This window comes from Oncorhynchus kisutch, linkage group LG28, assembly GCF_002021735.2.
Source record: "Oncorhynchus kisutch isolate 150728-3 linkage group LG28, Okis_V2, whole genome shotgun sequence".
Lineage (NCBI taxonomy): Eukaryota > Metazoa > Chordata > Actinopteri > Salmoniformes > Salmonidae > Oncorhynchus > Oncorhynchus kisutch.
This window is the reverse complement of record NC_034201.2, coordinates 32,372,050-32,389,068: the sequence shown is the minus strand read 5'-3', so window position 1 is coordinate 32,389,068 and position 17,019 is coordinate 32,372,050. Positions and strand designations below refer to the sequence as shown.

Genomic DNA, 17,019 nt, shown 5'->3' with positions numbered 1-17,019 from the left:
GACCGAGGTCAGCCTGCAGGCGCCCAGCCTGCCACAAGGAGTCGCTAGAACACGATGAGCCAAGTAAAGCCTCCCGGCCAAACGCTCCCCTAACCCGGGTGATGCTGGGCCAATTGTGCGCCACCCTATGGGATTCCCGGGTGTGAAGTGATGCCTCTAGCACTGCAAGGCAATGCCTTAGACTGCTGCGCCACTTGGGAGGCCCTAACCTGCTATGTTTTACCATTTAATGGACTGTTTTTATCTTTGGAATTGGCTTATTGACCATTTTATACAACAGTTGTGTTTTATTCTGATTGCTGATTGGTTCAAACCGCATTCCAGCCGCTGTCTATTCCACAAGTTACCACTGGCTAAATCTATGACATTAAAATGCCTATTTACTCTGTTCCATCTGACTGCGCAATCCACTGTCTCATCAGCCCAGCCAGAACATTTCTAAACTTGATCTCCACTATAAAAACCATCTAGACATTACCTCACATTTCTTTTAAACAAAGATTTCGTTTTAAACAGCAGAGATTTGTAGAATCTTTGCTGTCTGTCTCTCTGACTTTTGCAACATTGTTTCAGTATTCAAATTCGATCTCGAGCTGTCCCCTAGTAATGAATGTGTGTCTTGCATTTACCATTGTAGATAAATCTAACTTTATAACTCCCGCACACGCGATACCTCCTTAAGTTGTATTTACCAACCACCACACATGAAGTTCCATCACAGGAGACATTAAGGTACATTGAATTGAATGTTGTGTTCCTGTAGCGGGCGGCGAGGACTCCACCTTCCTCAGTTTTTCCAAGGGCGACCTGATCCTATTGGACGAGCACTGTGGTGAGCAGGTCATGACCTCGGGGTGGGCCCACGGGGTCAATGACAGGACCAAGCAACAGGGGGACTTCCCGGCCGACTGCGTCTACGTCCTGCCCACCGTAACCCGGCCGCAGTATGACATCGTGGTGAGTGACCTCATAGGGTTACAAAATTCTCTGTACATCTCCAAAGTTCCAGGATCTTTTAGAAACTACGGTCATTAATGGGTAATTTTGGAAATCTATGGAATCTTGAAGAATTTATACCACAGTATGACAATATGGTGGTGGTGATGATGTTGATGATGTCCTCAGGCATTCATGCTTCATACTGTCTTTAATGCTCTCATTCTGTAGTTTACTAAAGTTATTTCTTTTTGTGACTGTATGTCTTTCTTTCTCTCTCCCCTCTCCCAACGTGTCTCTTCCATCCTCTCTACTCCCTTCCCTCTCCATTTCCCCTCCCTTTTCTCTCTTCACTCTCTCACTCTCTCGTTTTCTTCCTTCGCTATCTCTCATTCTCCGACTTCCTTACCTCTACATCTCACTTCCCTCCCTCCCTCCCTCCCTCCCTCCCTCCCTCCCTCCCTCCCTCCCTCCCTCCCTCCCTCCCTCCCTCCATCTCCAACCCCCTCTCTCTCTCTGCTAGGCTCTGGTGACTATGACTCCAGACCAGAGAAGAGAGTCCATAAACCTGTCCCAGCTGGCCCTTGCTGAGAGTGAGGACAAGGTCAAGCCCTACACCCTAGAGGAGTTCTCCTATGATTACTTCAGGTAGACACTCACTCACTCAATCACTCACACACACTTACATACACACACATACACACACACAAACACACACACACACACACACACACATTCTGTTCCACTCATCCCTCTCTGTTCCCTTCATCCATCTTTCCCCCTCCCTTCTTCCTATCCACCCCTACTCCACCCATCCAGATCCCCTCCCAAGAGCACTCTGAGCAGGGTAATGATCACTAAGGGCCGCGGGAAGGAGCGTCTGTGGTGCTGCGCCAGGGAGCCCCTCAAACAGCCCCTATTGAAGAAGGTGCTGGCCCACGAGGAGCTCTCCCAGGAGGCTCAACTGGCCTTCATCGATATCTTTACTGTCTTGCAGCCATTGTGTATCAATGACTTTTTCACGCTTCATGTCCAAATAATCTTAAAGTAACTTTATTTTGAACACTGTAGGATGATTTAAACATGAAATGCGAAATATGCTAATATCATGGATATGAACTTGCATAGATTTTTTTATAAAAATGCTAAATAGTTAGCATTTGGAGATAGTGGCCGGGTAAACTAAAACAAAGCATGGACTGCTGTCTTACTTTAGCCATAGTTTACTTATGGGTAAGGAAACTATTGTGTAATTTGGGTAAACAATCACTTTAAATGTGATGCAAACTTCAACATGTCAAATTTAGCATTATGTATATTATGTTGTACTGCATCATAGAATTATGTCTGTGTTTAACGTGCGCAGTCTTGAGGTCAATTACTGGTCATGGTCCTTGACCACTCCCCTGCACCCTTGTTGAAGTATATGGGTGACTACCCGTCCAAGCGAGCGCGTTCGGTCAACGAGCTGACCGACCAGATCTTTGAGGGAGCGCTGAAGGCAGAGCCACTCAAAGATGAGATCTACTGTCAGATCCTCAAACAGCTCACTGAGAATCACATCAAGTATGTCTGAGACTACAGTCGACATACACATCTACATTCCCAGGGAAGTTGTGGTCAAATGGGGATTGACCATGTTGTGCTGTGTGTGTGTGTGTGTGTGTGTGTGTGTGTGTGTGTGTGTGTGTGTGTGTGTGTGTGTGTGTGTGTGTGTGTGTGTGTGTGTGTGTGTGTGTGCAGGTACAGCGAGGAGAAGGGCTGGGAGCTGCTGTGGCTGTGTGCAGGTCTGTTCCCCCCCAGTAACATTCTGCTACCCCACGTCCAGAAGTTCCTCCAGGCCAAGAAGCACCACCCCCTCGCCCCTGACTGCATGCAGAGACTCCAGAAGGCATTACGGTAGGGCTAGCCCACTTGTAAAGGGTATTTACTTTAAGTGTTCCGACATTACGTGTTTAACCATTTGGGTATAAGTATTTTTGCCATTTTCAGTGGGTCAAAAAAGTATTTAGTCAGCCACCAATTGTGCACGTTCTCCCACTTAAAAAGTTGAGAGAGGCCTGTAATTTTCATCATAGGTACACTTCAACTATGACAGACAAAATGAGAAAAAAAAAATCACATTGTAGGATTTTTTATGAATTTATTTGCAAATTATGGTGGAAAATAAGTATTTGGTCAATAACAAAAGTTTATCTCAATACTTTGTTATATACCCTTTGTTGGCAATGACAGAGGTCAAACGTTTTCTGTAAGTCTTCACAAGGTTTTCACACACTGTTGCTGGTATTTTGGCCAGTCCTCCATGCAGATCTCCTCTAGAGCAGTGATGTTTTGGGGCTGTTTCTGGGCAACACAGACTTTCAACTCCCTCCAAAGATTTTCTATGGAGTTGAGATCTGGAGACTGGTTAGGCCACTCCAGGACCTTGAAATGCTTCTTACGAAGACACTGCTTCATTGCCCAGGCGGTGAGTTTGGGATCATTGTCATGCTGAAAGACCCAGCCACGTTTCATCTTCAATGCCCTTGCTGATGGAAGGAGGTTTTCACTCAAAATCTCACGATACATAGCCCCAATCATTCTTTCCTTTACACGGATCAGTCGTCCTGGTCCCTTTGCAGAAAAACAGCCCCATAGCATGATGTTTCCACCCCCATGCTTCACAGTAGGTATGGTGTTCTTTGGATGCAACTCAGCATTCTTTGTCCTCCAAACACGACGAGTTGAGTTTTTACCAAAAAGTTCTATTTTGGTTTCATCTGACCATATGACATTCTCCCAATCTTCTTCTGGATTATCCAAATGCTCTCTAGCAAACTTCCCCCTGTGTGGTTCTGGGATTTTTGCTCACCGTTCTTGTTATCATTTTGACCCCACAGGGTGAGATCTTGCGTGGAGCCCCAGATCAAGAGAGATTTTCAGTGGTCTTGTATGTCTTCCATTTCCTAATAATTGCTCCCACAGTTGATTTATTCAAACCAAGCTGCTTACCGATTGCAGATTCAGACTTCCCAGCCTGGTGCAGGTCTACAATTTTGTTTCTGGTGTCCTTTGACAGCTCTTTGGTCTTGGCCATAGTGGAGTTTGGAGTGTGACTGTTTGAGGTTGTGAACAGGTGTCTTTTATACTGATAACAAGTTCAAACAGGTGCCATTAATACAGGTAACGAGTGGAGGACAGAGGAGCCTCTTAAAGAAGAAGTTACAGGTCTGTGAGAGCCAGAAATCTTGCTTGCTTGTAGGTGACCAAATACTTATTTTCCACCATAATTTGCAAATAAATTCATTAAAAATCCTACAATGTGATTTTTCTCATTTTGTCTGTCATAGTTGAAGTGTACCTATGGTGAAAATTACAGGCCTCTCTCATCTTTTTAAGTGGGAGAACTTGCACAATTCGTGGCTGACTAAATACTTTTTTGCCCCACTGTATAAGAGTTTCTCAGCCATGTAAACAGAGAAAAAAAATGCTGACATATTTAGGCAATAGGGCTGAATCCTAATTTGAGATCCATGCCAGATTTAGGCAAACGTTTGAGTTACTTGTGTGGATTCAGCTCCTAACTAGAGATCCACTCTAGATCCGTGCCTCCTTACTCATATTCCTTCCTTTGTCTATCTCTTGTCTTCCCCTGGGTGAAATAACAGTCCAACCTTAATTGTAGTATGATGTACTACAGTACCCATAATGTTCTGTACCCATAATGCTCTCTCCTTACCAATACAGTAATGGATCCAGGAAGTACCCACCTCACCTGGTGGAGGTGGAGGCCATCCAGCACAAGACCACACAAATCTTTCACAAAGTGTACTTCCCCGATGACACAGACGAGGTGAGAGGTCATTACAAAGTAGCAATGGCTCGTTGAGGCCCAAAACGTTGAGTCAACGTCTGGAACATCTGGAACATTTTGTGTGGTCACTTTATAGCACTTTATAGCAAATTGTGTAAATATGACAGTTTTCCCCCACAGGCTTTCGAAGTGGAGTCGAGTACCAAGGCCAAAGATTTCTGTCTGAACATCTCAGGCAGACTACTCCTCAAGTCCTCCGAGGGCTTCAGCCTGTTTGTCAAGATCACTGACAAGGTACAGTACATTACTAGGATATGGTTTCAATGAGGTCATTAGGACATGCTTTGTGACGTCATGGTCAAGTTGTATACTGGTTGTTAAAGGATGTCTTTTAAACATGACATATTAAACTGGTTGTAATCTGCTTATATGACCAGATAACAACCAAAATATGACATATTTCCCTGAATTGTTTATGACTTCATGAAAAAAGACTTCACCTGGTTGTAATCCGATCGTATCTGGTTGTATGATGTCTCTGAGAAAAGTACAATTTTACACACAAATAGTGGTACCCATAAGTACTCATTTCTGATGAAAAACACAAATGTGAAAAATTGGTGGATATACAGATGTAGGATGTTAATTTCAGCCAGTTTGCGACAGCAGGAAAATAATCCTGCAGCAACAGGAAATGTAAATTATTAGGTGGATTAAAATGAATGGACATTTTTGTAGGGGTTGATGCATTTTTCGTAAGGGAAAATCAAGTCTGAAATTTCAAAGTGGAAATTACAAATCAAATCAAATGTATTTATGAGGTCCTTTTTGCATCCACCGATGTCACAAAGTGCTATACAGAAACCCGGCCTAAAACCCCAAACATCAAGCAATGCAGATGTAGAGGCACGGTGACTAGGAAAAACTCCCTAGAAAGGCAGGAACCTAGGAAGAGACCTAGAGAGGAATCAGGCTCTGAGGGGTGGCCAGTCCTCTTCTGGTTGTGCCGGGTGGAGATTATAACAGTACATGGCCAAGATGTTCAAATGTTCATAATAATAATAATCACAGTGGTTGTAGAGGGTGCAACAGGTCAGCACCACTTTAAATTGAATCCGCTTGGTCTGGGCATCTCTCATAGGGAGGAGCGTATGTGGTACTATTATGTTTGTTACCTCCATGTCCCCCCCCCCCCCCCCATACGGCCTTTAGGCCCTTACAAGTTCCATTAAATGCACCTATAAGGTGGCTATATATAAGCCCTGTAGTATGTGGTAATTTGCATAGGATTTCTATCTTAATGCTTATATCGGAATGTCCTGGGAATTTGTTGTTGTTTAATCCTACCTTAAGCAAACAATCTATAAGATGGAGATACATCCAAAAGTCTTGTTTCTGTAAATTTTACTTGGACCTTGACTCTTCATAAGAGGTAGAAGTGTTTTCTTGATAGAGACAACCAATGTTCTTTTTTCCCCTTTCTATACCAATCTTTCCAGAAAGCCATGTGTCCCCCTATTTTCAATTTAGGGTTGTTCCATAACGAAGCATAGCTTATCAAGAAAGGTGAAGATCTTGCTCTCTCTCATGAATCTGGCTCCATATATTTTTAGTATGGGACATTATTGGATCCTGGAGTCCCACCTTTTGTTGACTCAAATAATCTGATGCTCTGAATGGGGCATTAAATTCCTCTTCCATGTCCATCCCAGCTCTTAAACTGGAGATGGATTTTGTTCGATAGTGGGTCTATATTTTCAGAAATCATGTTCTCTAGACCAGGATGTAACGCCATCCCCGGGTACCTCAAGTTTTTAGGGACCCATTGAAACCTCCAGCTGAGGAGGTAATTTCTCAGACAATGTTTTGATAGAGGCATTACTTCAGATTTGGTCCAGTTGACTTTATAGCTCGATATCTCTGAGAATGCATTTACAAGGTCCAGTAAAGGCAGTATGGAGAGTTGGGGGTCTGATATTAATAGTAATAAGTCGTCTGCATAAGGCATTAGTTTATTCTCCCATATTAATCCCTTTGATTGACTGATGCAGTCTAATGGCTTCGGCTAATGGTTCTAATGCTATAATAAATAGGAGGGGCGAGAGACAGTCACCTTGTTTCGTCCCTCGTCCTACAGAAAATGGAGATGATCGTAGTCCGTTAGTGACTACTATGGATTTGGGGTCGTTGTACAGAAGTTTAATAATATTCTGAAAGCCCTGTCCAAAACCAAATGTATTTATACTATAATGCAGGTAGTCCCAGCCCACCCTATCAAAGGCCTTCTCTGCGTCTAGGGATAAGGCTGCCACTGAAGTATCCAAATCGATCAATTCCTCCAAACTAATAGGGCTGTCGAGCCAGTTCCTGTCTTCCTCTGCTTGTTTAGGAAGGTTCAGATTCTGAAAGAATGCCTCTGCTTTCTACGTATCTAAAGGACCATCTGAAGTAGAAAGTTCCTGATAGAAGTCTCAAAATATATTGTTTATTTCTTTATGATTGGCAATCACCTTGCCTGTCTTATTTCTGATTCCACCTACACCTCAAGGTCTGTTTCAATTTGAACCATTTTCTGTTTATCTAATTTCTTAATAGTAGTTGATTGTTGTATCATTACTCCGCGTATGTAATCTTTAAAAGCTTCCCAGACATGTACCTGTTTCACACTATTGTTGTTTGTTTCAAAGAATATCGTAATGTGTGTTTTAAGGAATTATTCTCCTATTCCAACAGTCAGATCATTGGGTGCATGATCTGTCATAGCTATCGTGCCCACATTGCAAGCACCCACTTTATCTATGAGAGAGTGTGAGATCAGAATGTAGTCAATGCGTGAATAAACAGTGTGCCTATTTGAAAAGAATGTGTAATCGCAAGCGGGCCGATTGATATCATAAAGACCTTTACACAGTGTAAAGGTCCTTCACAGTCTTTACACAGAGTTTTAATTGCTTCTTGAGTTTGAGGCCCTGGTTAGACCAGTTTTGCATTTCTCTAAAAAAGCATCAGGGACCTGATTATAATCCCCTCCCTAGTACCAGAGGAAAATCACAGAAATCTAGTATTATTATAAGTCTTGGGTCCTCTTCACTTGGAGCATAAATATTTCCAAATATTATATTTTGTCCTGAAATCTTTACAAGTAAAATCAAGATTCATCCCTCTTTGTCCTTAGCTCTTTTTCCACTTGAACTTGTATACCTTTGGAAAATAGAATAGAGTTATGGTAAACACTACCCACCCATCTGTCTCCCACCCTAGGAGCATCCTTTTAAAGTAAGTGGGTCTCTTGGAGCATAATCACGTCTGAGTGTTTTTGTTTAAGATAATTCAATAACTTATGTCTTTTTAAATATGAACCTAGTCTGTTCACATTCCACAACGTAACTTTAATCACATTGGTCGTTATATCTGAAAGGTTGTAAATATATTATTACCACAACATAACTAGTGTTAGAATATTTTAAATCAATGCATTTCTGCATTCCACTGCTTAGCGAATCAATGAAAGTGAACAACTGGTAGTACCCCCCCACCTAGAACACTGAACTTTCCATATAACAAATATGTCATAAACACCCCCCAACCGCACAAGGTACAAAAAAATGAACATACAAAATGAAAATCTCCCTCCCCCCAAACCAGGCCTTCATCTGTGTGAAGTGTCCAACTAGAATTAGCCTGTTTTACCAACGCCAAATACAGGCATGACCATATACAGTGCCTTGCGAAAGTATTCGGCCCCCTTGAACTTTGCGACCTTTTGCCACATTTCAGGCTTCAAACATAAAGATATAAAACTGTATTTATTTGTGAAGAATCAACAACAAGTGGGACACAATCATGAAGTGGAACGACATTTATTGGATATTTCAAACTTTTTTAACAAATCAAAAACTGAAAAATTGGGAGTGCAAAATGATTCAGCCCCCTTAAGTTAATACTTTGTAGCGCCACCTTTTGCTGCGATTACAGCTGTAAGTCGCTTGGGGTATGTCTCTATCAGTTTTGCACATCGAGAGACTGAAATGTTTTCCCATTCCTCCTTGCAAAACAGCTCGAGCTCAGTGAGGTTGGATGGAGAGCATTTGTGAACAGCAGTTTTCAGTTTTTTCCACAGATTCTCGATTGGATTCAGGTCTGGACTTTGACTTGGCCATTCTAACACCTGGATATGTTTATTTTTAAACCATTCCATTGTAGATTTTGCTTTATGTTTTGGATCATTGTCTTGTTGGAAGACAAATCTCCGTCCCAGTCTCAGGTCTTTTGCAGACTCCATCAGGTTTTCTTCCAGAATGGTCCTGTATTTGGCTCCATCCAACATCCCATCAATTTTAACCATCTTCCCTGTCCCTGCTGAAGAAAAGCAGGCCCAAACCATGATGCTGCCACCACCATGTTTGACAGTGGGGATGGTGTGTTCAGGGTGATGAGCTGTGTTGCTTTTACGCCAAACATAACGTTTTGCATTGTTGCCAAAAAGTTAAATTTTGGTTTCATCTGACCAGAGCACCTTCTTCCACATGTTTGGTGTCTCCCAGGTGGCTTGTGGCAAACTTTAAACAACACTTTTTATGGATATCTTTAAGAAATGGCTTTCTTCTTGCCACTCTTCCATAAAGGCCAGATTTGTGCAATATACGACTGATTGTTGTCCTATGGACAGAGTCTCCCACCTCAGCTGTAGATCTCTGCAGTTCATCCAGAGTGATCATGGGCCTCTTGGCTGCATCTCTGATCAGTCTTCTTCTTGTATGAGCTGAAAGTTTAGAGGGACAGCCAGGTCTTGGTAGATTTGCAGTGGTCTGATACTCCTTCCATTTCAATATTATCGCTTGCACAGTGCTCCTTGGGATGTTTAAAGCTTGGGAAATCTTTTTGTATCCAAATCCGGCTTTAAACTTCTTCACAACAGTATATCGGACCTGCCTGGTGTGTTCCTTGTTCTTCATGATGCTCTCTGCGCTTTTAACGGACCTCTGAGACTATCACAGTGCAGGTGCATTTATACGGAGACTTGATTACACACAGGTGGATTGTATTTATCATCATTAGTCATTTAGGTCAACATTGGATCATTCAGAGATCCTCACTGAACTTCTGGAGAGAGTTTGCTGTACTTTAAGTAAAGGGGCTGAATAATTTTGCACGCCCAATTTTTCAGTTTTTGATTTGTTAAAAAAGTTTGAAATATCCAATAAATGTCGTTCCACTTCATGATTGTGTCCCACTTGTTGATGATTCTTCACAAAAAAATACAGTTTTATATCTTTGTTTGAAGCCTGAAATGTGGCAAAAGGTCGCAAAGTTCAAGGGGGCCGAATACTTTCGCAAGGCACTGTACATTTTGAAATGACAGATATGACATGTCATAGAGATTACATCAAAACATCGAACATAAAAGGCTGATCATTATTTTCGCAAAGAGAAGAATGACCTTTCTCATGTAGACTGATACATGAGCTGTATAACTCCAAAAGACAGGAATGTAAACTGAGGTCAGCCACAAAAGAGAGACTGGTATAAGTCATAATGATAAAATAAAATAAGCTGATTAACACTTTGGCTTGTGTCCTTCACTCATGGCACGAATACGCCTGTTGTGGTCTATATTGACCCACTATTGCTGTTATTAGAATGAAAACGTAAAATAATATATATCATATGTATGATATACTTGGACTATAGTCCTGCTTAATCTAGTACTATAATGATGTCAGCTGTAAACCAGAAAGACAAATTATAGGCAGCAATTGTAGTATGAACACTCGATGAGACTGTTACTCACAACATGGGAAGTTCTATCACCTTAGAGAAAAATGTTAGTCCATCTGTGATGAACCATTGCCACCATGTGGAACTTCCATAGCCATACCACGCTACTCAATTTGTTTTGCTTCTCAAAGTAACCCAGAACATGGCAGGATATTGCTCAGAGTATTTCAGTCCCCGTTTCATGCACATACTGTATGCTTCACCTCCGTCAACGCTTTTCTCTTGTCTTGAACCTCTTTGGAAAAGTCAGGGGAAAACTCCACCTTTGTCCCCTTCCATTGAAAAGTCCTAAGCTCTTTGGCTCTGAGCCGGACCTTCTCCCTGTCAGTATATCGTAAGAATTTCACCAGGATAGGCCGGGGGTTGCGTGGGGCTGTTCCTGGGTTCAGTGTCGTCGGTGTCCGATGTGTTCTCTCGATGGGCATGTTGTTTAACACCCTCCAGTGTGTTATCAAATAGGTTGTGTAAAATGTCTTTCACACAATCTTCCGTATTGATGTGTATTTTGGGAACCCCTCTGATCCGAAGTGTGTTTCTCCGACTGTAATTTTCCAGTTTTTTGATCAGTCTCCATTTTTTCAACAGTGTTGTTTAGGCGGTTGTTCTTGTCCTCCAAGGTTGACATCCTCTCTTCTGCGTGTGTAACTTGGTTGTCGAGTGTGTCCACCTTTGATTTCAGTGCACCCACTGTATGTTTTATTTCAGCCACATCTTCGCCCACTTTGCAATTTTCTCTTCAAAATTTTTGTTCATTTTGCGAATCTCATTTAGAACTGGGTCATCAGGTTGTTCTTCTCCGCCATTTTCCTTGCTAGCTGCAGGTAGAGACGACATTTGTGTTTTTTGTTGTGACTGCTTATGTGTGTTTCTAAGTTGTTTTTCCATGTAACCGATATTTTGGACAATTAGTTAACAAAATGTGTAACTAGGCGTTGAATAATTAGTTAAAATATAGTTGGAGCTACACAGACTCTGTAGTTAGCTGCTGCTCCTCGCCACATCGTCGCCGGAAGTCCTGAAATGTCCTAGTTTTTTATAATAACTGTCATGAACCGGCTCAAAGCCCGTAACAAAAGGGAGACAACGTGGAGATAAGGAGAAACAAAATATACATTTATTAAATAAAGTAACTAATTAAATAAAGTAACTAAGTATAATATACAATGGTGTGTGTAATCAGTAGTGTAAGTGAGTGTTTTGCATGCATGAATGTGATAATGCAGGGTGTTGAAAGGTGCAAACAACCAAAAAAACACCAAGAAACGCAACAAAATCCATAAAGGTATCTGCATGGAGAGATTCTCTTCCATGAATGGGGAAGTGGTGTATTTATCCTGGGAGACACCGGGCCCAGGTGTTTCCCATGTAGCTGACGACCCTCCCAACTCCGCCCACCGGCATCCTAATAAGGAAAACGAGAGGAAAGAGAGAATATGACAGAAAGAGTGGGAGAGTCGTCACATAACATAAAATTGATCGGAAATACAGTGTAGACATTGTTAATGTTGTTCACTTTTGTAGCTGGAAACGGCTGATATTTAATGGAATATCTACATAGGCGTACAGAGGCCCATTATCGGCAATCAAACTTTTGAACGGTACTGTATATATTTTAATAAAATGTTACAATTTAATAATATTTATTCAAATAATATATTATTACAGTGTGAGATGCAGATCTTAATAGTTTAAAGATACCACTCTACTCTATCCATCCTCCTCTATAACTCCTGCACACCAATTTATGTTATTTTAGTAAGATTTAGCTACTGTCACAGAATATAATCTGAATGTGAGGATGATTCAACTGATTCTAGATTACAGTGCATTCGGAAAGTATTCAGACCCCTTGACTTTTTCCACATTTTCTATGTTACAGCCTTTTTCTAAAATGGATTAATTGTTATTTTCCCTCACCAATCTACACACAATACCCCATAATGACAAACCAAAAACAGCTTTTAAGACATAACATTTTTGCAAACTGAAATATCACATTTACATAAATATTCATACGAGACTGGAAATTGAGCTCAGGTGCATCCTGTTTCCATTGATCATCCTTGAGATGTTTCTACAACTTGATTGGAGTCCACCTGTGGTAAATTCAATTGATTGGACATGATTTGAAAAGGCACACCTGTCTACATTAGGTCCCACAGTTGACAGTGCATGTCAGAGCAAGCCATGAGTTCGAAGGAATTATCCGTAGAGCTCCATGACAGGATTGTGTCGAGGCACAGATCTGGGTAAGGGTACAAAAACAATGCTGCAGCATTGAAGGTCCCCAAGATCACAGTGGTCTCCATCATTCTTAAATGGAAGAAGTTTAGAACCACCAAGACTCTTCCCAGAGTTGGCTGCCTGGCCAAACTGAGCAATCTGGGGAGAAGGGCCTCAGGGTGACCAACAACCTGATGGTCACTGACAGAGCTCCAGAGTTCCTCTGTGGAGATGGGAGAACCTTCCAAAGGACAATCATCTCTGCAGCACTCTACCAATCAGGCCTTTATGGTAGAGTGGCCAGACGGGAGCCACTCCTCAGTAAAAGGCACATGACTGACCGCTTGGAGTTTGCTAAAAGGCACCTAAAGGATTCTCAGACCATGAGAAACAATATTCTCTGGTCTGATGAAAATAAGATTGAACTCTTTGGCCTGAATGCCAAGCGTCACTTCTGGAGGAAACCTGGCACCATCCCTACGGTGAAGCATGGTGGTGGTGGCAGCAGCATCATGCTGTGGGGATGTTTTTCAGTGTCAGGGACTGGGAGACTAGTCAGGATCAAGAGAAAGATGTACAGAACAAAGTACAGAGAGATCCCCTGTTGAAAACCTGCTCCAGAGCGCTCAGGACCTCAGACTGGGGCAAAGGTTCACCTTCCAACAGGACAACGACCCTAAGCACACAACCAAGACAACGCAGGAGTGGCTTCGGGACAAGTCTCTGAATGTCCCAGCCATAGCCCGGTCTTGAACTCGATCAAACATCTCTGGAGAGACCTGAAAATAGCTGTGCAGTGATGCTCCCCATCCAACCTGACAGAACTTGAGAGGATCTGCAGTGAAGAATGGGAGAAACTCCCCAAATACAGGTGTGCCAAGCTTATAGCATCATACCCAAGAAGACTCGAGGCTGTAATCGCTGCCAAAGGTGCTTCAACAAAGTACTGAGTAAAGGGTCTGAATACCCATATAAATGTGTTATTTCAATTTTTCAAATAAATTTAAAATATATTTTTTTAAATCTAAAAACCTGTTTTTGCTTTGTAATTATGGGGTATTGTGTGTAGGATAATGAGAACATTTCATATATATATATATATATATATATATAGGCAAGTCAGGAACCATGTTGGGTTAACTGCCTTGTTCAGGGGCAGAACGACAGATTTTTACCTTGGCAGCTCGGGGATTTGATCTTGCAACCTTTCGGTTACTAGTCCAACTCTCTAACCACTAGGCTACCTGTCGCCCCTTTATAGAATAAGGCTATAATGTAACAAAATGTGGGAAAAGTCCAGGGGTCTGAATACTTTCCGAGTGCACTGTAACTGTATTGATATTTGTGTTTGACCTTTGCTGGTTGTTTCCAGGTTATCAGTGTGCCTGAGGGGGATTTCTTCTTTGACTTTGTGAGACATCTGACCGACTGGATCAAAAAAGCCAGACCTGCAAAGGACGGTAAAGACATCTGTTGACTGTAGAGGGCCCTAGTAGAAAGGTTACCCGTAGGAACGGAACATCCAAGTTGAGATCTCTTCTTTATCACCTTTAATTCTCCAAGACAAAAATTAGCTTTATTCAACACTGAAAAAGGATTGCTTATTTTCTCATACTTCTCTTCTCAAATTTTGCTCCAGAGAAACAGCCATATATCATCTCAGATCTGTCTCACTCTGATCAAAATATCATTTTTTTTTAAAGTCTCTCAAATTGAAAGGTTTGAATAAACCACCTTTGGGCTATGACCCTAAATGACACAAGTTGTTAGTTTGAGGGTTAAATAAGTCTATTTTCAACTTTCATGTAGGCATCCAACATTATTGGGGTCAGAAAGAAAGAATGATGCACCATATTAATCCTAAGGATTTATTGATGACCCACATTTCAGCACCTAGTGTAGCCTTCAGGAGTGGGCCACATAAATATTTGATCAAACATGGTGTTTCATGTTATAGGACTGTCAACATGTTGTGGTTAAAGCTAGATGAAGGTTAAGCTTGGGTTGGGGAACTTGCCATCTATGTTGATGTATTAATATGATAGGTATGTCCTGAATCTCTCGGTATCATCCATCTGCAGGTGTAGTGCCTTCACTGACCTATCAGGTTTTCTTCATGAAGAAATTGTGGACCAATACCATACCAGGGAAAGACTCCATGGCTGACTATATCTTTCACTACTACCAGGTGTGTGTGCGTGTGGGTGTGCGAGTGCTCGTGCGTATTTGTGTAAGTGTATTGACCCTCCTCACTGCTCTTTCTTCAGGAGCTTCCAAAGTATCTCCGTGGTTACCACCAGTGTTCCCGGGAAGAGGTTTTCCAGCTGGGAGCGCTGATCTACAGGGTGAAGTTTGAGGAGGACAAATCCCAGTTTCCAAACATTCCCAAGATGTTGAAGGAGCTGATCCCTCAGGACCAGATCAGACACCTCTCGCCTGACGACTGGAAACGGGTGAGTCGGAAAATTAGAATTTCTGTCGGCATAAATAGTGTTTAACATGATTTTTGAACTACCTTGTCACTGTACCCCACACATACAATTATCTGTAAGGTCCCTCAGTCAAGCAGTGAATTTCAAACAGATTCAACCACAAAGACCAGGTAGGTTTTCCAATGCCTCGCAAAGAAGGGCACCCTTTGAGCATGATGAAGTTATTAATTACACTTTGGATGGTGTATCAATATGCCCAGTCACTACAAAGATACAGGCGTCCTTCCTAACTTAGTTGCGTAGAAGAAGGAAACCACTCAAGGATTTCACCATGAGATCAATGGTGATTTTAAAACAGTTACAGAGTTTAATGGCTGTGATAGGAGAAAACTGAGGATGGATCAACAACCTTGTAGTTACTCCACAGTACTAAACTAAATGACAGTGAAAAGAAGGAAGCCTGTTATGGGTATGCTTGTCATCGGTAAGGACTATGGAGTTTTTTTTAGGATGAAAAGAAACAGAGTACAGATAAGCACAGGCAAAATCCTGGAGGAAAAACCTGGTTCAGTTTGCTTTCCAACAGACATTGAGAGACAAATTCAGGAAAAAAAACTAAAACGAGTTTTGACTTAAATCGGCTTGAAAATCTATGGAAAGACTTGAAAATGACTGTCTAGCAATGATCAACAGCTAATTTGACAGAGCTTGAAGAATTTTAAAAAGCATAATGTGCAAATATCGTAGAATCCAGGTGTGCAAAGCTCTTAGAGACTTACCCAGAAAGACTCACATCTGTAATCGCTGCAAAAGGTGATTCTAACATGTATTGACTCATTCTTCAATAAAATAGCAAATATGTCAAAAAGCATTATTTTCACATTGTCATTGTGTTTAGACGGGTGAGACAATCAATTTTGAATTCAAGCTGTACACAACAACAAAATGTGAAATTATTCATGAGGTATGAATACTTTCTGAATGCACTGTAGTTCAGGGAACCACGCTTGCGTGATGAGTAACCTTGCCTTAGACCTGAAGACTAGTGTTAGCTCCCAGAGTGAATGCCTAGGCTTTAGCTCAATGGACTAACACAGTTTTGTAGCGTATAGGAATCCGGGGGGTTAAATCATATTTGGTCACACACTCTGCTGCTTGTTTTTTTGTCTTACAGTCCATAGTGGCGTTTTTCAACAAGCAGTCGGGGAAGACTCGAGAGGAGGCCAAGCTCTCATTCCTCAAAGTCATCTTCAAGTGGCCTACGTTTGGTTCGGCCTTCTTTGAAGTCAAGGTAAAGATTTCTATATGAATTCATGTTCTTGTGCAAACGGTATAGAATGATCATTGTTTGTGTTTTTTCTTTTTTTCAACATTTGAGTCACCATGTGTATTTGAGTGCTGATTCGTACTTCGGGAGGTTTTTGTTCAAATGAATTTTCTTGATCAATGGTGTAAATTTCAGAATAGTTCATTCAATCTCAATCGTGGACTATTATTATTGACCTGGTCAAAGAGTTGTTGTGCATTCCTTGCTACTTTTTTATTTTTTTAAACTTGTTTTATAAATGTATTATCTCGGTCAGTTTATCTGTGGTAAGGGCCTATTGTCTGCCTCGATCCCAGTATCTATTTATTTATTTAATGAATTTTTAAAACATCATAAACTCAAGTTGTTTGTTATAGGTTTGTAAGATACCAATTGTGACTAAACTGATGTTTTCCTATTCAACAGCAAACCAGTGATCCAAACTTCCCAGAGATCCTCTTGATAGCAATCAACAAACATGGTGTCAGCCTGATCGACCCCAAGTCAAAGGTGAGTGTGTGCCTACATGCATGGGTGTGTGTGCACAT

General features: G+C 41.5%; 1 protein-coding gene across 1 annotated transcript in view; it reads left to right on the top strand.

Moving 5' to 3' along the window:
* LOC109872790 (unconventional myosin-VIIa) overlaps positions 1-17,019 on the top strand; it is an 84,957-nt gene that overhangs the window by 65,418 nt on the left and 2,520 nt on the right. Inside the window, exons 37-48 of the mRNA XM_031808435.1 lie at positions 764-957; positions 1,460-1,584; positions 1,756-1,913; positions 2,349-2,502; positions 2,680-2,835; positions 4,666-4,771; positions 4,913-5,026; positions 14,106-14,193; positions 14,815-14,921; positions 15,001-15,186; positions 16,340-16,456; positions 16,898-16,981. Of these exons, the coding sequence (XP_031664295.1) occupies positions 764-957; positions 1,460-1,584; positions 1,756-1,913; positions 2,349-2,502; positions 2,680-2,835; positions 4,666-4,771; positions 4,913-5,026; positions 14,106-14,193; positions 14,815-14,921; positions 15,001-15,186; positions 16,340-16,456; positions 16,898-16,981 (1,589 nt within the window). The remainder of the gene's footprint in view (positions 1-763; positions 958-1,459; positions 1,585-1,755; positions 1,914-2,348; positions 2,503-2,679; positions 2,836-4,665; positions 4,772-4,912; positions 5,027-14,105; positions 14,194-14,814; positions 14,922-15,000; positions 15,187-16,339; positions 16,457-16,897; positions 16,982-17,019) is intronic.